At 35.8% G+C, this 23,228-nt stretch overlaps 7 protein-coding genes across 8 annotated transcripts; 2 read left to right on the top strand and 5 right to left on the bottom strand.

Annotated features, from left to right (window-relative positions):
• Positions 1–447: 447 nt before the first annotated feature.
• LOC126757959 (derlin-2) lies at positions 448–2,244 on the top strand. Its single transcript, XM_050471897.1, has 5 exons — positions 448–1,018; positions 1,075–1,220; positions 1,288–1,498; positions 1,663–1,826; positions 1,891–2,244. The coding sequence occupies exons 1-5, from the start codon at positions 926–928 to the stop codon at positions 2,063–2,065; spliced, it is 789 nt and encodes a 262-aa protein (XP_050327854.1). The 5' UTR covers positions 448–925; the 3' UTR covers positions 2,066–2,244.
• Positions 2,245–3,171: 927 nt separating this feature from the next.
• Positions 3,172–9,842, bottom strand: LOC126757958 (protein phosphatase PTC7 homolog). Its single transcript, XM_050471896.1, has 5 exons — positions 9,032–9,842; positions 7,807–7,986; positions 4,866–5,182; positions 4,472–4,610; positions 3,172–4,349 (listed from the first exon to the last, which is right to left on the bottom strand). Exons 1-5 carry the CDS (start codon positions 9,270–9,272, stop codon positions 4,300–4,302), a joined length of 927 nt encoding a protein of 308 aa, XP_050327853.1. The 5' UTR covers positions 9,273–9,842; the 3' UTR covers positions 3,172–4,299.
• Positions 9,843–10,150: 308 nt separating this feature from the next.
• Positions 10,151–12,485, top strand: LOC126758497 (transcription initiation factor TFIID subunit 5). Its single transcript, XM_050472777.1, has one exon. It carries the CDS (start codon positions 10,293–10,295, stop codon positions 12,345–12,347), a length of 2,055 nt encoding a protein of 684 aa, XP_050328734.1. The 5' UTR covers positions 10,151–10,292; the 3' UTR covers positions 12,348–12,485.
• LOC126758498 (uncharacterized) lies at positions 12,395–13,720 on the bottom strand. Of its 2 annotated transcripts, none has more exons than XM_050472778.1 (4): positions 13,604–13,720; positions 13,178–13,423; positions 12,945–13,120; positions 12,395–12,878 (listed from the first exon to the last, which is right to left on the bottom strand). In XM_050472778.1, the coding sequence occupies exons 2-4, from the start codon at positions 13,418–13,420 to the stop codon at positions 12,482–12,484; spliced, it is 816 nt and encodes a 271-aa protein (XP_050328735.1). In that variant the 5' UTR covers positions 13,421–13,423; positions 13,604–13,720; the 3' UTR covers positions 12,395–12,481. The 2 variants fall into 2 exon arrangements, with proteins under 2 accessions (XP_050328735.1, XP_050328736.1); XM_050472779.1 differs by having other exon boundaries at positions 13,513–13,715.
• Positions 13,721–15,519: 1,799 nt separating this feature from the next.
• LOC126757973 (protein piwi) lies at positions 15,520–18,972 on the bottom strand. The gene has a single exon (XM_050471916.1). It carries the CDS (start codon positions 18,273–18,275, stop codon positions 15,636–15,638), a length of 2,640 nt encoding a protein of 879 aa, XP_050327873.1. The 5' UTR covers positions 18,276–18,972; the 3' UTR covers positions 15,520–15,635.
• Positions 18,973–19,069: 97 nt separating this feature from the next.
• Positions 19,070–20,460, bottom strand: LOC126757975 (luciferin sulfotransferase). Its single transcript, XM_050471919.1, has 5 exons — positions 20,295–20,460; positions 20,002–20,236; positions 19,720–19,924; positions 19,519–19,645; positions 19,070–19,453 (listed from the first exon to the last, which is right to left on the bottom strand). Exons 1-5 carry the CDS (start codon positions 20,392–20,394, stop codon positions 19,071–19,073), a joined length of 1,050 nt encoding a protein of 349 aa, XP_050327876.1. The 5' UTR covers positions 20,395–20,460; the 3' UTR covers position 19,070.
• A 67-nt stretch (positions 20,461–20,527) lies between these two features.
• On the bottom strand, positions 20,528–23,150 carry LOC126757974 (probable tyrosyl-DNA phosphodiesterase). Its single transcript, XM_050471917.1, has 7 exons — positions 22,971–23,150; positions 22,683–22,906; positions 22,356–22,629; positions 22,180–22,282; positions 21,701–22,090; positions 21,046–21,637; positions 20,528–20,986 (listed from the first exon to the last, which is right to left on the bottom strand). The coding sequence occupies exons 1-7, from the start codon at positions 23,056–23,058 to the stop codon at positions 20,858–20,860; spliced, it is 1,800 nt and encodes a 599-aa protein (XP_050327874.1). The 5' UTR covers positions 23,059–23,150; the 3' UTR covers positions 20,528–20,857.
• Positions 23,151–23,228: the final 78 nt, after the last annotated feature.

The following is a 23,228-nucleotide window of genomic DNA, read 5'->3' as shown; positions in this document are numbered from 1 at the left end:
ATTTAAAAATAATAATTGCACTACATTATTAACTAAATGACGGTAACGCAGTTTATACGAACTTGTCATATCTAAACCCTAACTAGAGAACGTATATCTTTTAAACTAAAGCCAGTAATTGAGAAGTTGAAATTTGTCTTTAATTTTGTGGGGAGACGTTTCTTGTTAATTTCATAAGTATGTTTAACAATTTGCCTTGATGCGGTGAATATTTTTATAACGAAAGTCGAACGACATAAGCGCAGGATATAATTGATTAAAGTAAAATTTACATGATTCGCCGGATGTGTACAATAGACCACAATATCACTTGAAAAACTCCTCACAAATGTCTCAACAACAATCTACTGTTCGATTGTCAGCTGCAAAGTAAAATCAGAGAACGTATATAATTTACGTTCTCTGACATCATTAAAAAAATATACAAAATACACTGCAAAAGCAAATGTCAACGTAAGTTTTTTTTTTCGTTGTGCGGCCAACGATGTTTTCATTTTCGCTTATTCTGTTTGCAAATGAGCTACATTAGGTGCGATAGTGGTTATAATTAAAAATATTACCCAAAAATACACGTCACAAAACAGATTAGACTGATAGCAAGACACAGCAGGAAGCGAATGTTAGCGATTTCCTGGCGCTGGCGCAGGCGTTGCCTTTATTTGGTGCATAATTAGTTTGGAATAGAAGTGTAGCCGCTGGAATTGCTTAGCGCCAATAAGCCAAGATTTGACCTTTGCAACGAAAGCAATCGTTATAATACAATAGTACGAAAATCAGAAACGCCATAATAATATCACTTCAATTAAAGTAACACCAGCGGGGGAATACTAACAACTGCACCTGGTGTCATCTTTATTTACTATTTCTTAGCACTATTATAAGTTGAACGATTTTTACGGAGTAACTGGCAAAAACTAAAGTCGAGATGGCATTCCAATCATTGGTTAGATTCTATATGGAAATACCGACCGTGACTCGCATATATACAACAGCATGTGTACTGACGACTGTGGCAGTGGTAAATTTGTGATAATATATATTTAATTATTCCATATAACAGTCGTAAATTTTTAGCATTTGGATCTGGTGTCTCCACTACAACTATATTTCAATCCTACGCTCATACTTTGGAAACTACAAGTTTGGCGACTTGCCACAACATTCCTATTCTTCGGTTCAGTGGGCATAAGTTTCTTTTTTAATATGGTTTTCACATATCGGTATGTTTGTAAATTTAACGATTCCAATTAATTATTGCATGTAAATACATTTTCGTTCACATTCAAGTTATTGCCGGATGCTGGAAGAGAGCTTCTTTCGCGATCGCACAGCAGATTTCGTTATGATGTTTCTCTTCGGTGGTGGATTAATGATCTTCTTCGGTCTCTTCGTGAACCTACTGTTTCTGGGACAAGCGTTCACATTAATGTTGGTTTATGTGTGGTCCCGACGAAATCCTTTTGTTCGTATGAGTTTCTTTGGCGTATTAAACTTTCAAGTAAGTAAATTCAATTAAATAAAAGAAAAATTATAAATGCAACGTACTTAACAACACAAATGCCTGTGCGACATAAACTTATTTATATACATATATGTATTTATCTATAAATTGATTGATAACATTTGATAAAGAGGATTTAAAATAATATATCCCACTTTCAGGCGCCCTACTTGCCATGGGTCCTAATGTGTTGTACAATGATACTGGGAAACACTATTTGGGTTGACGTAGTTGGAATGGGTGTGGGCCATATTTATTATTTCCTGGAGGATGTGTTTCCATTTCAAGCGAACGGTTACAGAATCCTTAAAACTCCGCATTTTCTGTATGTTATTCACTTTCCCGTATACAAAAAATCTTTCTAACTATAACATAACATTAATTTATAGGAAAGTTCTTTTTAACGAGCATATTGAAAACAACATCCCTCCATGGGTAGGCGATCGACCGGGCGGTTACCATTGGGGTGCCGATGAAGCAGAAAACGTAGGCGCACAGGTAGCGGACGCCGGTGCCGGTGCCGGTGCCGGCGCAGGTGATGCCAACGATGTTAACCAACGATAAAAATAAACTACTTTGTTTTTGTACCTCTACCATCCAATGTACTGAGACAATTGCACATATATTTCATAAAAAAAAAAAACAAATGGGGATAGCAGAAATGTCTTAGCACATATATACATTTAAAAAAGTAAATAAATAGTGAAAAGGCAATAAATAAACCAACTGTTTAAAAATATAAATCGAAATTGTCAATATCATTCACCATATTTATGTCGCTTTTAGTTTTCGTTATTAAAAATCAATTCTCCAAGGAAATTAAAAATCTGTTTATAAGAATGTACATATGTATTTATGTAGACATATTTATGAAACATAAAAACGACAGCCCTAGTCGTATTTAGTGTGTAGTAGTAGTAGTGCTAATAGAAATTGACAATTTTTCAGAATGTACATATGTATTTAATTTTCGAAATTGATGTCTCCTCAATTTACAAGAGTACGAAGCAGATTGTATAAAATTAAATTTTCATATTAGCAGGAATTTCGTTTTACCTATAAATAAAAAATGAAAATGCATAATTACCTATAAAATACAAAACACTAAACTTTTATTTCGCCTAAATTGTTTATATCTTTATTGCGTTTATGATTTCATTTAATTCAATTATATCTATTTTCATAGTTTTATAATGCAGTATTAAGTCAGTTTGACTCTTTTGGTTCTTTCAATATGAGTTACTATATAAATATCTTGATATATGACTTTACTAGCTTGTAATACACGTGGTCGCAGAAAGTACTGGTTTATGTTTTTTCAAAATTTGATTTGTTTTTGTGTGCCAAATTTACCTACCGGTTTTCAAAATTGCACAGACAAGATAGATCTTTCGAATTATATTAATAGTCCAGTCATTATAGTAAGTTCACCTCGGAATTCGATATACCCATTTATATGTCTGTAAATACTTGTATATTGACACCCTAAAGTTGTCTCAAAACCTACATATGGTAGGTATACCCGAGATTCTTACCTAATTTAAGCTTAAATGACTGGACTATAAGCCTTGATTAGTCTGAAGGTTACGTAATTTTCGAACTTTCGATATTTTACTGTTTTTTTATTGTATATACGCACTGATTAATTCGAATTAAGCAAAGACTATATATTATTATTTCAAGTTGTGTGTTTTATTTTCATTTCATTTTCAGTCCAAATTTTTTTATTTAACTACAATTTCGAATTTAGTAATCAATATATTTTTTCATTCAATTATGAATTCGCTTCAGTAACATCCTACAACTACACAATAATTTATCAGCATTAGCTCTTAAATACTTCGGTTATTTCGTTCAATTGTATATTATCGCATGTAATTCAATTATATGTAAAACGTATTAAGGATGATACATTTTGAAAATATTTGGTCCGTTCACTGAATCCACATCACAAAACAATGAGTAGGTGAAGTTTATTGTTGAGATTTACATTTTCTTACAGCATCGAGTTATATAATAATAAAATATTTGAAAGTGCAAATCCATGATTGTTGTAATATTTTGAATTTCTATTTATGATTAATTAAGTATAATTTATTTGTTCTGTGGGTATACATTGTTTGTTGACGAAAAGCACGTCCCATTATTGGATACAAACTATATGCCTAATGACGTAACAGACCTACATATACAACAAATATACATAATATAAATTATATAAATATTAGCACAAAAGTGAAAATTTCGTTTATCTTTCTCATACAATTTTCAAATCAATGAGAGAAGTTTAAGATCGCGTTAATATAAGATTTATCATAGCTAAGCCGTACAATAACACTGTAATGTAGTTCTAGTTAAAACTGTTTACACTTAATAGCGAAATAAGCACTAAGGAATTGATAAAACTATAAAAAAAACTCGCACACGAATATTCACAAATGAACTAAACTAAAAATAGATAACTTATCATTAAGCCATACGAGTAGAGGTAAAATTAGTAGTAATAATCATTTAGCATCGCAGATGTTCATGTTTTTACGTTTTTGTGGTTATTGTAATAGGAAGTGGATCACATACGTGCAAATGTGTCACAATATAGTTCCTGACACTGACACTGACACTGACCAAACATGCGACTGCCTGCCAGATCTCTTATTCCACCACACGTGACTGTGAGATCTGTCGACAGCAAAAGCACAGCACAAAGCAGCTCCGCTGCACAGCGCCAACCTTTAAAAGGCGCAAAAAAACGAGAAGATTTACACGTTTAACAAATTAAAACTAAAATTAACTTAATTTCACATTGCTACAGTTGCGAGTACCACAGTTATATCGTCAGGTTTACCACCTAAAAGGAAATAAAAAAATATACATTATTATATTTATAGAATGTACAGCATTAAAACAGAATAGTGTGCATAAGAAATTTTTAAATGTAAATGGTATGTATGCATATACACATATACGCACCTGTTGCATTAATATTATTTCGTCGGGCATTAATTGCAAAAGGCGACATAAATTCGCTGTCGAAAGATAATGAGCGTGCCATCAACGCTAATGAGTTGGCGGTCATCTGCAGTTTCACAGGATCGGTTACGCCCTCGCACTGAAAAATTAAATAATAATTCAACAAAATTAAAAACAAAATCTACAAGTATGTAAAGTACATATAATGCAGCTTATGACTTGAATGAAATCAGCAAAGCGTTAAACATCTTTTACTCAAACAGTAAATAGCGCAGAATTATTTCACTTACTATTATAAACCAGCAAACTTTTTTCATTTAAATAAGTGAAATTGCATTGGTTTACAGATATTTTAAATATTGAATTTGCATTATGGCACTGTATTTTAACCAACCTCCTTGAGTACGTCGAGCAGCAAACGCTCAGGGACATTGTCAAAGACACCATCGGTAGCCACAAGTATGACATCGCCTTCCTTCACCGAAAAACTAAGTGTATCCGCTGAATCGGGACTATCGCTCAGTACGTTGTGACCATGTCCCGGTGGCGGTAGAGACAATTGAAATGGTGTATTAAAATAATGTTGTTGCTCTTCGGATTTGTGGATGATTTCACCTTGACGCACCACCATAAAACCACTATCACCGATATTCGCGGTGTAAACGGTACTATTTTCACGGTTCAACACGAGTACACATGCGGTGCTGCTGCCTATTATATAAAAGAAATATAATAAATTATTATTGGTAGGTAATGTAAAATTGAAAAAGGTGTTGGAGGTATTAGAAATAAAATAAAATATTTTGGAGCTGTCTCACAAATCTGCCTAAGCATAAACAAATAGGCAATTAGCTGTCAAGATATGAAGCCAAATGTCTACTGCGTCTGACTATATACTTATCCATATATATGTATATATGTACGTGTTCATTCCACATTCTATGTGCCTAATTTTTTATTTATAGTATTTTTACGATTATACATCTGTATATATGTACATATCGTCACCTGAAATGCAAAATAACGTATCATCAAAAAATTCGAAATTGAGTGTCTTATTGATTACGCTTCTTCTTCTTCTTAATTGGCGTAGACACCGCTTACGCGATTATAGCCGAGTTAACAACAGCGCGCCAGTCGTTTCTCCTTTTCGCTACGTGGCGCCAATTGGATATTCCAAGCGTAGCCAGGTCCTTCTCCACTTGGTCCTTCCAACGGAGTGGAGGTCTTTCTCTTCCTCTGCTTCCCCCGGCGGGTACAGCGTCGAATACTTTCAGAGCTGGAGTGTTTTCGTCCATTCGGACAACATGACCTAGCCAGCGTAGCCGCTGTCTTTTAATTCGCTGAACTATGTCAATGTCGTCGTATATCTCGTACAGCTCATCGTTCCATCGAATGCGATATTCGCCGTGGCCAACGCGCAAAGGACCATAAATCTTTCGCAGAACTTTTCTCTCGAAAACTCGCAACGTCGACTCATCAGTTGTTGACATCGTCCAAGGCTCTGCACCATATAGCAGGACGGGAATTATGAGCGACTTATAGAGTTTGGCTTTTGTTCGTCGAGAGAGGACTTTACTTTTCAATTGCCTACTCAGTCCGAAGTAGCACCTGTTGGCAAGAGCAATCCTGCGTTGGATTCCCAGGCTGACATTGTTGGTGGTGTTAATACTGGTTCCTAAATAGACGAAATTATCTACAACTTCAAAGTTATGACTGTCAACAGTGACGTGAGTGCCAAGTCGCGAGTGCGACGACTGTTTGTTTGATGACAGGAGATATTTCGTCTTGCCCTCGTTCACTGCCAGACCCATTTGTTTTGCTTCCTTGTCTAGTCTGGAGAAAGCAGAACTAACGGCGCGGGTGTTAAGGCCGATGATATCAATATCATCAGCATACGCCAGCAGCTGTACACTCTTATAAAAGATGGTACCTTCTCTACTAAGTTCTGCAGCTCGAACTATTTTCTCCAGAAGCAGGTTGAAAAAGTCACACGATAGGGAATCGCCTTGTCTGAAACCTCGTTTGGTATCGAACGGCTCGGAGAGGTCCTTCCCGATTCTGACGGAGCTCTTCGTGTTGCTCAGCGTCAGTTTACACAGCCGTATTAGTTTTGCGGGGATACCAAATTCAGACATCGCGGCATAGAGGCAGCTCTTTTTCGTGCTGTCGAAAGCAGCTTTGAAATCGACGAAGAGGTGGTGTGTGTCGATTCTCCTTTCACGGGTCTTTTCCAAGATTTGGCGCATGGTGAATATCTGGTCGGTTGTTGATTTTCCAGGTCTAAAGCCACACTGATAAGGTCCAACCAGTTTGTTGACGGTGGGCTTTAATCTTTCACTCAATACGCTCGACAGAACCTTATATGCGATGTTGAGGAGGCTAATCCCACGGTAGTTGGCGCAGATTGTGGGGTCTCCTTTTTTATGGATTGGGCATAGCACACTTAAATTCCAATCGTTGGGCATGCTTTCGTCCGACCATATTTTACAAAGAAGCTGATGCATGCTCCTTATCAGTTCTTCGCCGCCGTGTTTGAATAGCTCGGCCGGTAATCCATCGGCCCCCGCCGCTTTGTTGTTCTTCAGGCGGGTAATTGCTATTCGAACTTCTTCATGGTCGGGCAATGGGACGTCTGCTCCATCGTCGATTACGCTTCACTACTTCAAATTGCATACATAATATTACATATGTTCAACATTTTCAAGTTCTGCACTCAGATATAAACCAGTTTTAACCAATATTACAATTTTTTTTCACTCATGTTCCATTTTATTTCGTGTTTCATTCACGCCATTGTAAATTTCCGAAAATGTTGTTACGTTATTTTGCATTTCAAGTGACGATATGTAGGTACAAATTCATACATACAATAATAAATGATATATACATACATGATATACGTTCAACAATGCATTTTAATATAACAAATAAGAAGAAAGTGGTCAAAATAATAATACGTGAATGAAAGCATAAAGGGGGGAACATGAAATAAATGAAAATAAGAAAATGTGACTACATTTATAATCTATTTTTAATCTACTCATTATTGTGTTATGTTTTATTTTCACTAAAATGTTCAATGATCGAAGGAAAAACAAAATTGCATGTGATTCTGACGTTTTGGTTGTAAACAAATGTCGCAAAAACAATGTGAAAGCTGGCAGGTTTATGGATAAGTTAAATAAATTAAATAGAATGAATAAATTTAGCATTGAAAATGTGCAACGGAACTAATGATATGAAACCAAAGTAATTTTGCTTTTAATCACATTCAACTGAAAATTATATATTTACGGCTTCCGTATAAGTTGTATGAAGATCGCATCACTTACCTAAAATGGGCTTCTTTTGTTCTAGCAATTCACAATAACTATAAGCTAAGAGATTAACAGGTCGTTGAGGATTAAAATTAACACAATGGACTAGACGTTCACAAGTCTTCATCAGAAAAGAACTAAATTCACCGGGATCGATTCCATAGTTGCGCCAACCACCAACGCCATCAGCAACACCTGGAATTTATGTAAATAAATTTATATTTGTTTTTATAACAACGATTAAATAATAAATGCATATACATACATAGATATATGTAAACTTATTCGATATGTAAAAATTGTGATGTTTCACTGTATTAGATTAGTTTTAAAAAAGTGTAGGTGTTTTCAATAAATATTTGATCTGGCGACCTTATTGAAAACATTATAATCTATACTCTTATCGGCTCAATGATGTGATGCAAATGAAAATTGTACATACATATGTATAACGATATACATATGTTGACACATTGTATTTATTTTCCTTTATTAGTCCTACTTATGGAGAAAGGAAAATGATTAATAAGTTTTGGCAATTCATTTAAGAAATTGCACCGGTAGAGAATTTTTAAATTGTAATGAAAACACACTCCTCAATACTGCATGTAATGTATGAGAAATGATATTTAAGGAAAATTATTTGTAAACTTTTTGCTTTCCAAGCTGTTATTTCAAAACGAAATAATCAGAATCGTAGAAACAAGTAGAGCACGAGGTTTTGTAGTTCTGTTTCTCTGCAGATCAACTCATACACATGTCAACTTATGACGCAGTGACAAGTTAAGTCTGAGCTCAGTTTAATTGGAGGCAGACAGATAACAGACAAAAAACATTTGTTTGAATGTCAGTGCTTTATTTACTCAGCATAACAGGTACAAAGTGCACAACTTTGTCGAAGAGTTAAATCTCATATTCCAAATGTGTAACTCTTCTTTTCAGAATAAAAACTTAACACAAATTAACATTTTATAATTTGGTAAATTATAATAAACATAACATTTATTAGCAATTTCGGATAAAATGGGTATAATCCAGATCACTAAAATATATACATTTAGTTGACTTATAGTTTTGATATTTCATTTAATTTAAGTTCATTGTCATTTAATTTAAAGTTAAAATGGGGATGTTAGCATATAAAAATATAGGGTTTTGAGATATATTGACCTTTATTAATATGCCAAAGTATATTATTTTATTATTATATACAGTTATTCAGATATTTATTTAATCTTACCGAGAACATCTGCATTAATTGTAGACGTCTTGAACCAAGAATCTTCGCCGTACTTGCCAGGCTTATATTTGGAGGTAAGGAAGTCTTTGGGAAAGCCACACACTACAGATACAAAGTGCGGGCGTTGTTTCGAAGCACTGTTAACATTTGCTGTTGCATTGCTGGCCGTCTCCAACAACGTAGAAAATCCACTTCGCAACGCTCGCGAAATGACACGGGTTGTCCAACTTAATGAATGCATCAAAAATGTCTGCTTCCTTTTTGTCGACGAGTCACTAAGAAATGAGTTGGTTGATTGTAAACCAGCTCAATTTTCACATCGACGAATTTCAATCTAATTTTTTTCGAATTTGCTTTGATACTATGTATTAATTATACGTATAGATTTAATACATGCTTTTTACAATATTGTCAATGAATATAAAACACAAGGGATCGATGGGATGTACAGAGTCTGCATAATCATTTCGTTTTCGATTAATTCGTTGAATATTGTAATATTAATTGCTGACCGGAGCTTATTAAGGCTTGTACGGAGGATATGAAAAAAATCAAAACTTTTGTCAAGTTCACATTACCGTTTATGTAATATCTTCATAAAATCGTCATTAACTATACATATTTAATAAGCACATAACAATTCACGACACTTTAATATTTCATTGAATGTCATTTGATTTCACTTCAAATCGTCTCGATACATAAGGATACAATTGGAAAAGGATTTTATTTTAATTACGCGTGATATAAAATCGACAAATTCGACAACTTTACCCAAAAAATCCACCCAAAACGAATTAAAATAGACTGGAAAGTACAACAGGGTTGCACGCGGTTATATCAAAACATGTGACACATCTGGAAGCATATGAAAAACTATTGTAATAGAATATTGATGTAAGACAATATATAAAAAACATATTTCGTTCTAAAAAGATCAACGACGAATGGTAAAGCTAACAAAACTTTTGTTTTTAAAAATATTTCTTTATCAAAACATATCTCAAATGAAATAAAGACAATTATTTTGTATACAAATTCTGATATTGGCATCCCTGGTTAAATTCGTCGGTAAGTAGGTACAACGACAACCCCAGTTAAGGCAGTGATATGAAAGCTGTCAAACGCTTAAGATATTTATTTAAGTTTACTCTGCGTCGAGAACAGAAAATTTACATTAATTCCGCCAAAAATATTAAAAAAATAATTGTTATTAACCAAGTGTGAAAATTAATTAGTAACTATAACAAACTGCGAAAATATGAGCAGCAACAGCGGCAACATTACGAATGGTGGTGTTGCCCCACCTCAGGAGAAACGTGATTTACTTGCTCTTCTGAAGTTAATAAAGAAATACAATCTCAAGCAAACTGAGGAGCTCCTCTGCCGTGAGGCTAATATCACTAACAAGGAGCTTGAGGAGGTGAATGATATTGAAATAAATACACTATTAACATCAGCTCTAGGTGAGGGACAAGATCACCAAAATGGGTTGGCGGTTGGTGGCACCGGTGGTTCGGGCAATGACCCGGAAATATATGAAGCGGCGTACGCTGATCTCCGTAATTTTGTTGAAGAGTCCCTAGATATATATAAACATGAGTTATCTATGGTATTGTATCCTATAGTCGTTCAAATATATTTTAAACTTATTAATGGCGGATTCTCGGAGCCAGCTAGAAAATTTGTAGAAAAATATGGACCGGACTTGGATCATTACTATCGTGATGATTTACAGAATCTGCTCATGATAACAAAACGGTCTGATCTGGAAAATAATGATTTTGTTTCCGCTATGGAGCAAGACAAATTCGTTATTCGCATGTCGCGTGATTCTCACTCGTTGTTTAAACGGCATATACAAGATCGTAAACAAGAGGTGATAGCAGATATAGTTGCTAAATATTTGCATTTCGACACGTATGAAGGAACTGCCCGGAGTAAAGCTCAATGCGACGTAAGCTCTGGTTCTCTGATTGGTGAGGCAAAGCGAGGGGATAATAAAATTCGCGTTTACTATGGTCTTTTAAAGGAAGTCGATTATCAAACGCTGACTACTCCTGCACCAGCACTGGTGGAGGAGGAAGACGATAATGATCCTGATGCCCCGGATAAACCAAAAAAGAAAAAACCAAAGAAAGATCCGCTGTTTTCAAAAAAGTCAAAATCAGACCCTAATGCACCTGCCAGTGATCGTATACCGCTTCCCGAAATGAAGGATGCTGATAAAATGGAAAAGGTAAAAGCTTTAAGAGAATCTTCTAAGCGCGTACCACTTAATAAGGATTCACTACCGTCAGTATGTTTCTATACAATACTGAACTCACACAACACCGTTACTTGCGCTGAAATTTCGGAAGATTCTACGATGATGGCAGTAGGTTTTACCGATTCCAGCATTAAAGTATGGTCACTTACTCCAGCAAAATTGCGAGAAATGAAAAGTGCTGAATTACTTAAAGACATCGACAAAGATGCCGAGGATATTAACACTCGCATGATGGATGATCGCACAGGAGAATCTTCACGAACATTCTATGGACACAGCGGTCCCGTCTACCGTTGTGCTTTTGCTCCAGAAAAAAATCTTTTACTGTCTTGCTCCGAAGATACTACAATACGATTATGGTCTTTCCACACGTGGACTTGTATAGTAGTATACAAAGGTCATCTGTTTCCAGTATGGGATGTTCGCTTCTCTCCACATGGTTATTATTTTGCTTCATGTTCATATGATAAAACCGCACGCCTTTGGACGACGGACTCAAATCAGCCACTACGTATATTTTGTGGTCATTTGTCTGACGTTGATTGTGTTCAATTTCATCCGAATTCTAATTATATTGCCAGCGGGTCGAGCGACCGAACCGTGAGATTATGGGATGTTTTGAACGGGCAGCTGGTGCGTCAAATGTGCGGACATAAGGGTCCCATTTATTCCTTGGCATTCTCGACATGCGGTAGATATTTAGCCTCTGGCTCCTCGGATCACACAGTACTTGTATGGGATCTATCACATGGGCAACTTGTTGCGTCACTGTTGCGACATACAGGATCTATACACACAATGTCATTTAGCCGAGATGGAAACGTTCTTGCCGTCGGCGGGTTAGATTGCGTACTGACTCTGTGGGATTTCTCAAAACTAACTGAGGAGTATTTATCACAGAGCGGCGGATCTTCACACAATCCTGATCTTAACGATAGTGAAACGTATTTACTGCGATCTTATCCCACAAAATCCACACCCTTTCTGGCATTACATTTTACACGTCGCAATTTGCTACTAGCAGTAGGAATGTTCAAGTCGTCCTAAAAACAGCAGCAAAGTGCAATTTTAGTTTAAATAAAAATAGTTTAAGGTATTCAAAATATTATGTAATTGTAATTAATATATTAAGTATTCTTTTAAAATGTTTAATAAATCGGAACGAACTTTTGAGAAAAATTCTAATTCGTGTATTCCATTTGTACACATTCTTCAGCCGCAACATGAGTAGGAGAAGAACCATCCATCATATGGTCATTAGATTCACTATCTAGTGAGGGCTCATTGCTGAACATTTCTGTGGGCACAGTGGCTGGCGCACGATCTTGTACTAGCTCCATGACTTGTTGGCGAGACTGTAAGTGTCGTTCCACTTCTGCCGCTGACATTTGCATTTGTTGTGTTTGTTCAAAATCAGTATTTGGATGATGTTGATTGACAACGTCAATAGATGGCGGTTTAGGTGTTTGAGAATTTTCAGTCGGTTGAACTTGTGGCACTTTCTTTTTGCGTCCGCGTGTGGAACCAGTACTAACACCACCTCCTTGATTAGTCGCTGTGTTTTGTTCAAGTTTACGCCTTTAAATACAAATTTTCAAATTTTGTTAGATATATCCCAGTAAATGTTGTTTATTTTAATCTTACTTTTTTGCTTCCTTGGTAGCTTCATCTTCCGACGATTCAGTCTCGTCACTTTCAGAAGATGTATTTTCGGGTTTCTCATACTGCAATAAACGGTCTAACAAAAATGCTCGATCGCGGGACACTTTCAAAAGCCGTCGTTGATTAGAACGCAGAGCATCTTGAAAGAATTCATTTTCCTATAGAATTACATTTTTTAAATTTCTGATTTTATATGCTTGTGTAGATATACTCACATAAATTAGAAACTTAAGCTTGCGTTTTAGGTACCGATACTGTGACTTATAGTCCACGGCGTTGGGTGTGCTGGAACTATTTCCTCCGCCATTACCACTACCAATACCTAAACCTGACTGTGTTTGTTGTTGTTCTTGACTATCATCATCTGAACCAGAATCATCGTCCACATTGGGATCAGTTTCGTCGTTTTGAGCAGCTTGCTGATTCGCCATAGAGCGGCAGTACCAACCCGAAAGCATATCCTTTATAAAGGATTAAAATCAGATTATTTGATGTGAAAAAATAATAATAATTCGACTTCTATATGTGTGTATGTAGATATGTCCATAACCTTAACAACCACTTCTTTCACATTACGGAGTCACGAAAATGCAAAATAGCACATTTTATTAAAAATAAAATAGGCTCAATTTATTACTTGCCAACAAACTTTCCGAACTGTGTAGGATATTAAATAAAGAAATAAATATAAAAATGATAGAGTACACAAAATGAAAACACAAAATTATACAGATGGAATGTTTTTGTTGACACTTGCATTTGACTACCTTATCGACAATATACGCCTTATCTCTAGTTTGCACGCAACAAAGGGCCGCCAGAGAACGTATATCATAATATTATATTGCGTAAATATGTATGAAGATGTATGAGCGTGCATACATATCGACGTAGATTTTTGCGAGCACGGAAAAATATTTTAGAATTGACAAATAATATTATAAATTGACAACAGCTATGTTGCCACTTTTCTCACTTCTTTCTGTGAAGAAAAATCAGAAAAATGTTCAATTTATGATTTTTAGCTTTGTTGCCACTTTTCTCACTTCTTTCTGTGAAGAAAAATCACAAAAATGTTCAATTTATGATTTTTAGCTTTTGCCATCGTCGCGAAAAGACGCTTGTAGGCAAAGGCATGCTCGGGGAGATGTAATGGTGTTTGCTTTTATGAATAAAGCGTTGCCTGTTGAAAGTGCGCTTGCGTTCATGAATGAAAATATTGTTTTTGTGTGTTTTTCTACAAATTTGGACGTCGGCTATTTGGCTGCCATATTGACTTGGGACGCCGCTGATGCTATTTCAGACATTTGTTGTTTTTGTAGAACAATATTATTTATTTTTATATGACATATTTACATGTGTATGCATATAATATTTGTAATTTTTAAGGGTGACATATTTGCTTGTGTACGCATATGTATACAAGTATGTAGGTTTGTGTATGCGTTATTTGTGTACCAATGTCATACGCACATATTTATGTATGTACATATGAGCAGCGCGTACATGTTATTATTGTCAATATGATTTGAATTCGCGAAAGCGAACATCAACACATACTTATGGTCATGATACATGTGAATATAAGCTTTGAATGATAAAATATACGATTTATGTACATTTATCACTATTGCAATATATTTCATTTTTTTAATATATTAGGTATGATAGTTTGTTATATATGTACATATGTAATGAATAATGAAATAATTTAAAAAATAGGCTTTATTTCCACATTAACTAAGAATATTGCTTTGAAAAAGTAATCTAATTCAAATGTATTCAATTGCACATGTATTCATTAATATGCACAAAAAGAATTCATACGAATACACATGTTCGCACATGAACGTATAAAAATAAGTATAAGAAAAAGAGCGAACATACATATGTACATACGTCTGTTAGAGCATTATATAGTTTTGAGCATAATTTTTATTCCACGCTCAGCCAGAGAACTTAAAGTATGTTTTAAGTTCTCTGGCTCAGCTCTGTTCAAGCGAAAATGTTAAAATTCTGCTGCCGAGCTGGCAGTGGTGAAACTCCTCCATCTCGACTGAGTTAGCCAAAAATATTTTTACGTTCTTCGCGCTGTGAACCTTTTTTATTATAAACGTTCTCTGTCTATATTACACGTTCTCTGACATGATAACTCCAGGATAGGAAACTAAAATAAAATGATTAACTAAATTTAAAAAATGGAATGCTTGCAAAAATGGCTCACTAAACTTACCAATTTTGATGTGGTAAAATACAAACCCGATGTCCATAACAAATTGTATTTGCTTTTTTATAGCAACTTCAACATGTTTTTTCTATACTAGCTAGCTTTTAAATAAAACACTTTATTATAGCAAATGGTATTTTTATTTCATTTACATTTAAAGGTAACAAAAAATTATTAGAATGTATTTAGTTTGTATAAAATCAATTCAATATTAGTATATGCATACTTCGTTAATTCATTTGGATTCATATCCTTTAATGCGTCGTTTTTATACACATATTGCGACATTTTCATTTACACTCTACATGGAATTACCTTTGTATATAGTCAAAAGAAAAAAAAAAAAAATCTCTTCATGGGATTCTTTAAATGGTCCAAAAAACTCCTGCTAATATTTAAAGGAAGAAAAAAATAAAAATGGAACTTATTCGTCAGTTACAAATCTCTTACAAATAGTATAGTTTTTTCTCAAGTGCATTCTGAGGAGGCTGATAAAGGCTAGTAGCCACTAAAGTTGCAAGTTTCTTGGCATATTGGCATACAGCTGGAACACGTGTGGTTCCTGACCAATTGTAATACAGATGTGTCATCTTATATGTCAAAAGTTGCATTTGATCTGGTGTAAGTCGTATATTGCTGTAAACAATATTATAGCTTGTAGGAGACACTGTACCTTGGCGTACTGACTGCGATACAAGGAAGAAATCATACCGTTCCGGTAATGTTACTACATCGTCGACTATAGTACCTGGGGTGGGATTCTGACCACGATTCATAAAAAATCGTGTGTTAATTGATTTTGATACCACAACATAGGCAAACATTGGAGGTTTCTCTGACCCACAACGCTTATACTCTTGGTCGAGTTTCTCCACAACATCTTTAACTTCATGCTCATACACTTGTCGTAGTGAACCTTCGCCCACGCCATCTCTATAGAATAGAATGCGGGTTGGTAATTTATTTTCATGTTCTCTGCGGTATTGCCGCAATGCTTTAGTCATCATTGCCCAGAGGCTGTTTGCCAAAACATCGTGTGAACTGCATTCTGCAACCGTGCTGTAAAAAGTAGCATTTGTTTTCATATCCATTGATGCTACCAAGGCTCCGAAAGCTTTTGAACGATCTCGTGTACTTTTAGCCACATCATAGCCAATTGTCATTAAACCAGATAGTGGTAGGTCTATCATCCATGGGGTATAGCCCAACTTACAATTAATTTGTATAGCGACCTTTGTGGCTATGCTCATTAGACCACGCTGATTACCAGCCGATTTTTGGGTTATTACTTGAGTAGGGATGGCACGCTCCAAGCATCCTTTCTTTTTTATTGAGGAATAACGCTCAGCGTTATTATTTGGTACCAAACAAAGGATGAGTTGTGGATCTTGACGACTACAGTCCTCCATTGCTTGAATATAAGAATGATTCCTGTCGTCATATAACATAACTTCTCGTGGCCTACTGATTCTCATCTGCATACCACTTGCCGCTCGTATTAAAGATTCAACGAAATTCCTCAATTCTCTGGAATTTCGGTTCGTAGCTATAACAGACCAACGTTCTAGTCCTCGAGATGGAGTTGTAAACAAACCGTTTTCTCGAAAATAACGTGTCCAATCGGCTTGAACTCCGGCTGACTCCTTCCTGTGTTCGCTAAATACAATACGTTGCGGTTCCAAAACACGTCCGTTAAGTTCAACCAAATGACGATCTAGGGCCATATTCCAATCGTTTAGTACTTGAACACTAGCTTCGGTCTGTTGGAGTCTTTGATTAAATATTCGCAAACGATCTATACGACGATCAGGATTCATACGCGTATGATCCGCCATAGCTCTCATAAGTTGAAAATTGCTGCGCATGGTGTCCGTTAGACCAGTAGGTCTGCACAGTTCGGGAATCAATATTATTATATCACTGCTTCCTCCTCTCATTGCTCTATCTTTTGCTTTTGAAATGAGTAGCGGTTGTTTTTGATCGCGGATACGAATATGATATTTTTGGTAATAATAGTCAATGAATGACACTTCCTTCTCCTTACACTTAAATGTTTTTGTTGGATTTTTGCTGAAATCAACATCATTAATCCGATAAGTTTTATTATTATAATCAGTGAGAACTGTAAGCCCCAACACATTACGACGAAAATCTTCCTCGAAATCCCTAGCGGTTTCTGTACACCTCTTTAAAATGTCATAAACAGTTTCAGTTCGCATAACTTTATGAGCGATTTCCGCGCAAAGTAATATGTCTCTCTCATGTTGGCGAATTGATGTTTGATAGCCTGGCCAGAGTTGCAAACGGTACTCTCGCAAATCAATTTTTGCTAGCGCATCATAAAAATTTCTACCGACTAACTGCAATTTGAGACCTTCCATGGAACGACGCAAAATTAAATTCAAAATCTGCAAAGATTGCCACTCTGTCATTGAAATGACACCAACATACTTTATAACAATAGTATAGTTGTCTCCAAACTTGGATTTTGCTCGAATTACAGTTTTTTCTTCTGCTAATTTACAAGATGTAAATAACTTTGTACCATCATACAAATATCCTCCTAAAGTTGCACGATGTTCTGAAAGCATTCCACCTCGAACACGCCGTAATTCAATATGCGGTGAAAAATCAACGTGATATTGAAATATGCGCCATGTTGGTTTGGTTAACAAACGATAGTAGTTAGTTTGTAATGTAACTGGTGCACCTCCACTACCCATTTTTGTTTGGATATCAGAAGGACGTGTATGGACAATTTCATAACGCTCACGTTTTGACGCGTTATCACCGGCATCCGTACCGTCTCCTCCACCACTTCTTGAGCCAGCCGAAGTTGATGGCTGTTCATGCTGTTCCTTACGTGAATTTTCATTCCGAGATGACGTCGAACTTCTATCTGGTGAAATTGGTTCTTTTTTATATACTTTGGACGGTCGCGGCTCATCCGATGGTTCGCGTTCTCTGCGCCTTCGAGAATCGCCTCCTCCAGCGCTGCTAGGTAAAGTTTCTTGAGGTGAACGGGACCCGGAGCCCTGTTGTTCTCGCGATGGACGTCGACGACCACGGCTTTGATCCTCAGACATATTTTTTTTAATTACACTCAAAACGTGTTATTTTTATAAATTATTAAACTGAACTGACGCGAAGCCAAACTTTTGTTAACACAATTTTATATGGATTTTGTGTATCGTATGTGGACAGTAGTTCCATCTTGCGGTCCGCAAGCTAAAAAACTAACGAGTAGTAAAACAGAGTTACCAAGCTTATAATAATCTTTAAAATACAAAACTGGAGAATTATTTATATCAGGAGAGACCGTATATCATAGAGGAGAATTTTTACCAGTGGTGTTTGAACATATTTTTTTTTGTTACATTTATATGCAAAAAATTATGCAAATATGATTATGGTACACGTTCTCGGCAATAGTTTCGGTTAGAAGTGGTATTCGACGAATAGTGAGCACATGTGGACGATTATACCGACCAAAAAATGGCGAAAGCCCACGAAAAGTTGCAATTGGTGAACAATTATTTTGATATAAATTCAATGACGAAATTGTAAACATTACAGAAAACAATGACAAAAACAGATCATAACAAATTAAAAACGGCTGAAACGACACTTAGAAATCATTTCATCCCTATTGGAAAACCCGTTAAAATTGAGAGAACGTTTTAATAATAACGGTACATGTTTGTGCTTAAAAAAATTGGGTGCCCTAGAACCCATATAACTAAGAAGCCGTTTGTAACTGAAGATAATACCCCGGCTTTAGTCCTTGCAATTTGCAAAATTAAGAAATATTCGGTTGTACCCGAACTTAACCGTTTCTTACTCGCCTTATTTTAGCCAAATTTATAAAAAAAATTATGTGTTTACTTATGAATATTAATTTTTGTCATATTTTCGTGAATCCACTGGTCTACACAGTTCTTTAGATCAGTTCCATTCATGAGCTCTTCTCGCTTTCCATTACCACCTTTTCTAACGAAGCCTGCTTCACCCTTTAGCAAAACTCCAACATCCGCCATTTCACTTCCATTTACTGATGAATTCTCACGAAAATTTTTAATATCCAAATGTTGTATTAAGTTTTTCAAACCCTCCGTACTGATTTTGCGATTTAAAAATGCGGCTAGTTTCAATATGACACCCCTCAAATCGGAAACCATATCTTCATAGTTAAGGATGAGTATATTTGAAAGATGGCGATGCTCAAGCGCTTCACTTATGTGACTGTAGTATGGCAGCCAGGGGTCTAAAAATTAAAATGTCCTATAAGTACATGAAATAGAAGAATTTTAACCAAGCTAAAAATCTTACTTAATCCCCTTGAGAAGTAATCCCAATATCGGCGGAAATCACCATTGTAGCCTTGAGTGCGGAACAACCGATTCAAATGATAATAGGAAACTGCTACATCTTTGGGATTACGCAATACATATATTACCTGAGTATAATTGTTATATAATTAAATATAGTATACTTATACGAAAACTGTTTGATTGTTTCAATCTTGAATACCTTGCACTTATTCTGCATAACACTTGGAGGCAGCAAAGAAAAGGGAAAATGTGTTTTTATAAAACGTCTCTTATTACATGGCCACTCGTCTAGAGTTTTGTACCCCGATCTGGAAAAGTGTTCAATGAATTCTAGTTTTTTATTATCCCCAGAATTTTCAGCTGCCAACTCAGCTTTGACTTCAGGATGAACGAACAATGAAAACCTAAGCAAATAAAAGTACAAGTAATATACATATGTAAGTTAGAACCATGCGTGTGTATAACGGGGTTAAATAATTACTCAAAAAATGGAAAGCGTTCTGAGAGATGCTCCTGTTTGGCTGCATCAAAATCTAAATTATGTTCCAGTAGCCAAACTAACTCCTGAGTCCACGTGGTTCCAGATCGTGGAACTGTTGCCAACCAAATATCATCCGGACGTGCACAAAAATTATAAAAATTTTCCGCTTCCAACTTGTATTTGTGAGGAAAGAAATATTTTTCAGGACCCACTTGCACAAATCCTGTGCGTTCACCTAATAAAACACAAATGTCACTTAAAATCCAGAATTTAACAACAAACACGTAGAGTACCCTTGAAATACTGTAGCAGCTCAGTGTTTATTTCGGGATCAACGTCTACGATCTTATACGGAAAAGTGTACATCTTTCTCGATTGTGTTAACCGATTCATCGCTGGCGGTAAACTAAAATTTATTTAAAATAATTTGCTTGAAGGTACTTTAGTTTGAGACGATTGTAGAGAAAGTTTGCTGAAAGTGCATATTTAAAATATATTAAAAATAGAAAAAACTTACAATAAACAATTTTCATTGCTTAATGGGCTTTGCTTAATTGCAGCTCATTTTATTATTGTTGTTATCTATGCATATAAATGCGGGAACTTAGTGTAACAACCGGTTTTTTTTTCAGTTACAAAATAAGAGCGATATTAAACTTAAGTAATGTGTGAAGAAATTTAGACAAATTTATTATTTTTACACGGAGCAGTAATTAACTAACTGCGAAGTATATAGTAGTTGTAAAATTATGTATGTGTATGTGTATAATTAAAGAAGTTATTGTAAATCATGGGTAGGTGTGTGGTAAGTATAACGATTTCATATTCGAATAACAATTAACAGTTGCATACATCACTAACGCAAATAGTCCATCAAAAATGGTTTATCGTCCGGTGCATACGGTGTTAAGGGCACGTCATAAGGTAGCGGGAATGGCGGTATACCATCACGCACATGTCCTAATGGAAACGTCTCCTCTCCAGTCTGAAAAAAAAACTTAATGAGTCTACGACATACATAATTACTAAATCTTAGATACATACCACGAATCTCGGTAAGAAGAGCACGCCAGCTTCAAAGTTCAAAATTCTTAAAGACGATGCTATGTTAACATTTTTGTTGAAGGCTCCCCATGCTGCTTTCGATAAATTTGCCGAGGTTAACATAAACCAGTAGATTGACTGGTCCTCCAATTTCATGCGTGTATAAGATTTAATGTGCGGCATAGCTTGCGAACGGAAACGTTGTTTCGAACTCCATTGGAATAGATGCCCACGTAGCCAAGACTGTTTATCGTTAGTATTTGCGCCATATGGTAAACATCCACCACCAAGCAACCCATCATGACTGCTGTTAACGTTGGCGAAGCTAGGGTATATCATTTTGAAAGGTGGGAAATGTGTAAGCCCTTGTGCTCCGGAATGTTTTCGCAGACTGTTAAGAAAGTCATGTTGTACCCATGATTGTATGTTTGGACCAAGAGAACCAATGCTAGAGCTTTGACATATTACGGGCGTTCTCGCATCGACAGTAGTACAATGCTTTTTAAGCAATTCTGCGACACGTGGATGTCCCCAAGGGTAACCACGCGGACCCTCGCGAAAACCACCAGGCGCGGAACCGATGAAAAAAACACTTAACAGAAAAAAGTAAAATAATTACAAGAACAAAAGCATTATTTTTTTGCTATCGACTCACTTTATCGAACTGAAATCCGTTTTGCGTATTCGTGCTATCCAAGGCTGCAATTTTGATATTTTATATTCTACCAAATACAACATAAAGTCCTGTCGGAAGTTTGTGGGGCTTTCTCCGGCTGTGGTGTCCACATCGGCAGGTAATGGAGGTAGTTTCGGACTTATCCAAAGGCCTTGCGTGCGATTGTGCCAATCGTCTTCATATAAATTTGCCGTCGAAATTACCACACGCATACTTCCATCCGTATAGCCTAGAAGCATTACTTTGGCGTGAGATGTAGCGAATGCTGTAGGCATGTTAACTTTAACTGCCGTGACTTCCGGATGTGTTTTAGAAATATTTGCTAACTCCGGTGTTTCATCGCCATAAAGAACAAGTAACGGAGTGCCCCTGTAAAATATTTGGTCATATAGTGCTAATTATCAAAACTATCAACTAAACACTTTTTTCTTAATTAGTAAAAAAAATGATTTATTTACATTATACCAGCGAAATAATAGTGTCCCAGTAACCAGCCAATATCCACCATAAAATTAATTTGCACGGATGATTCAATTTCACCAAGACTCTCATCAAGGATTTCTATATTGAATATACGAAAAAATATAATTATATATATAGATTGAGAATGATGCTAAAACACTTTGAATACAACCTAGTAAAGTTATTGTTAATGGCTCATGATGAGTGAGTTTTGAATCCGTAATAGCAGTAAGGAAAAAATTATAAGGTGCAGCGCGCTCTAGCTTTTCGGCGGCATGACCTTTTTCCAGAACAACTGGTATGTAATCCTTGACGTTTCTTGTTATTTTGACTTTTTTAGATAGTTTGGAATTATCCATAGAAGAGGAGTTTACGTTGACAGTGGGTGCGGCGTTACTTTTAGAACTGCCGGCCTCGGGCGACTTACTTCGTTTAATAGGTTCTTGCTAAAAGGAGCTGTATGATTATACCGATATAAATGTATGAAAATATGTCTTACTTTTGTAGTACCACCATCTAATCGGTGACCACTGCTGTTTATATCACCATCCTTAGTTTTTGATGTAGTTTTGCTACTTGCTGTACTGCTAGGACCTGCTTTTGGAAACAGTTTTTCGAGTAATTTCAACTGAGTTTCTATTAATTCCGCTGTCATAAAGAGTTCATCAGGAATTACATACTTCTTGGTTTCTGGGTCTAATCCTTTTGCATATATCTCGTCCACTGCAATGTTTGGAATTATAATTTACATATATACATGTTTTATTTTGTAAGAAATACTACATACAATGAGGATGTGAAAATTCCCCAAAATGTATGGGATTTTTCCTGTAACACTGCTCGCCATATGGACATTTTTTTAGCTTTGTAGTCATTGAGAATTCCAATTTTAATCAGGTAACAAAATCGTTTTGAAATTTGCAAATACTTAATGCGAAAAGTCTACAAGAAACAACAAACAGTTCAAGGAGTAATAGAGATGCCAACATTTGAAAAAAAGAAACTGTCACTAGAGAAAGTATATCCGCAGCGATTGTAAATTCCT

This window comes from Bactrocera neohumeralis, chromosome 5 (genome assembly GCF_024586455.1).
Source record: "Bactrocera neohumeralis isolate Rockhampton chromosome 5, APGP_CSIRO_Bneo_wtdbg2-racon-allhic-juicebox.fasta_v2, whole genome shotgun sequence".
NCBI lineage: Eukaryota > Metazoa > Arthropoda > Insecta > Diptera > Tephritidae > Bactrocera > Bactrocera neohumeralis.
This window is presented reverse-complemented; position numbering and strand designations above follow the sequence as displayed.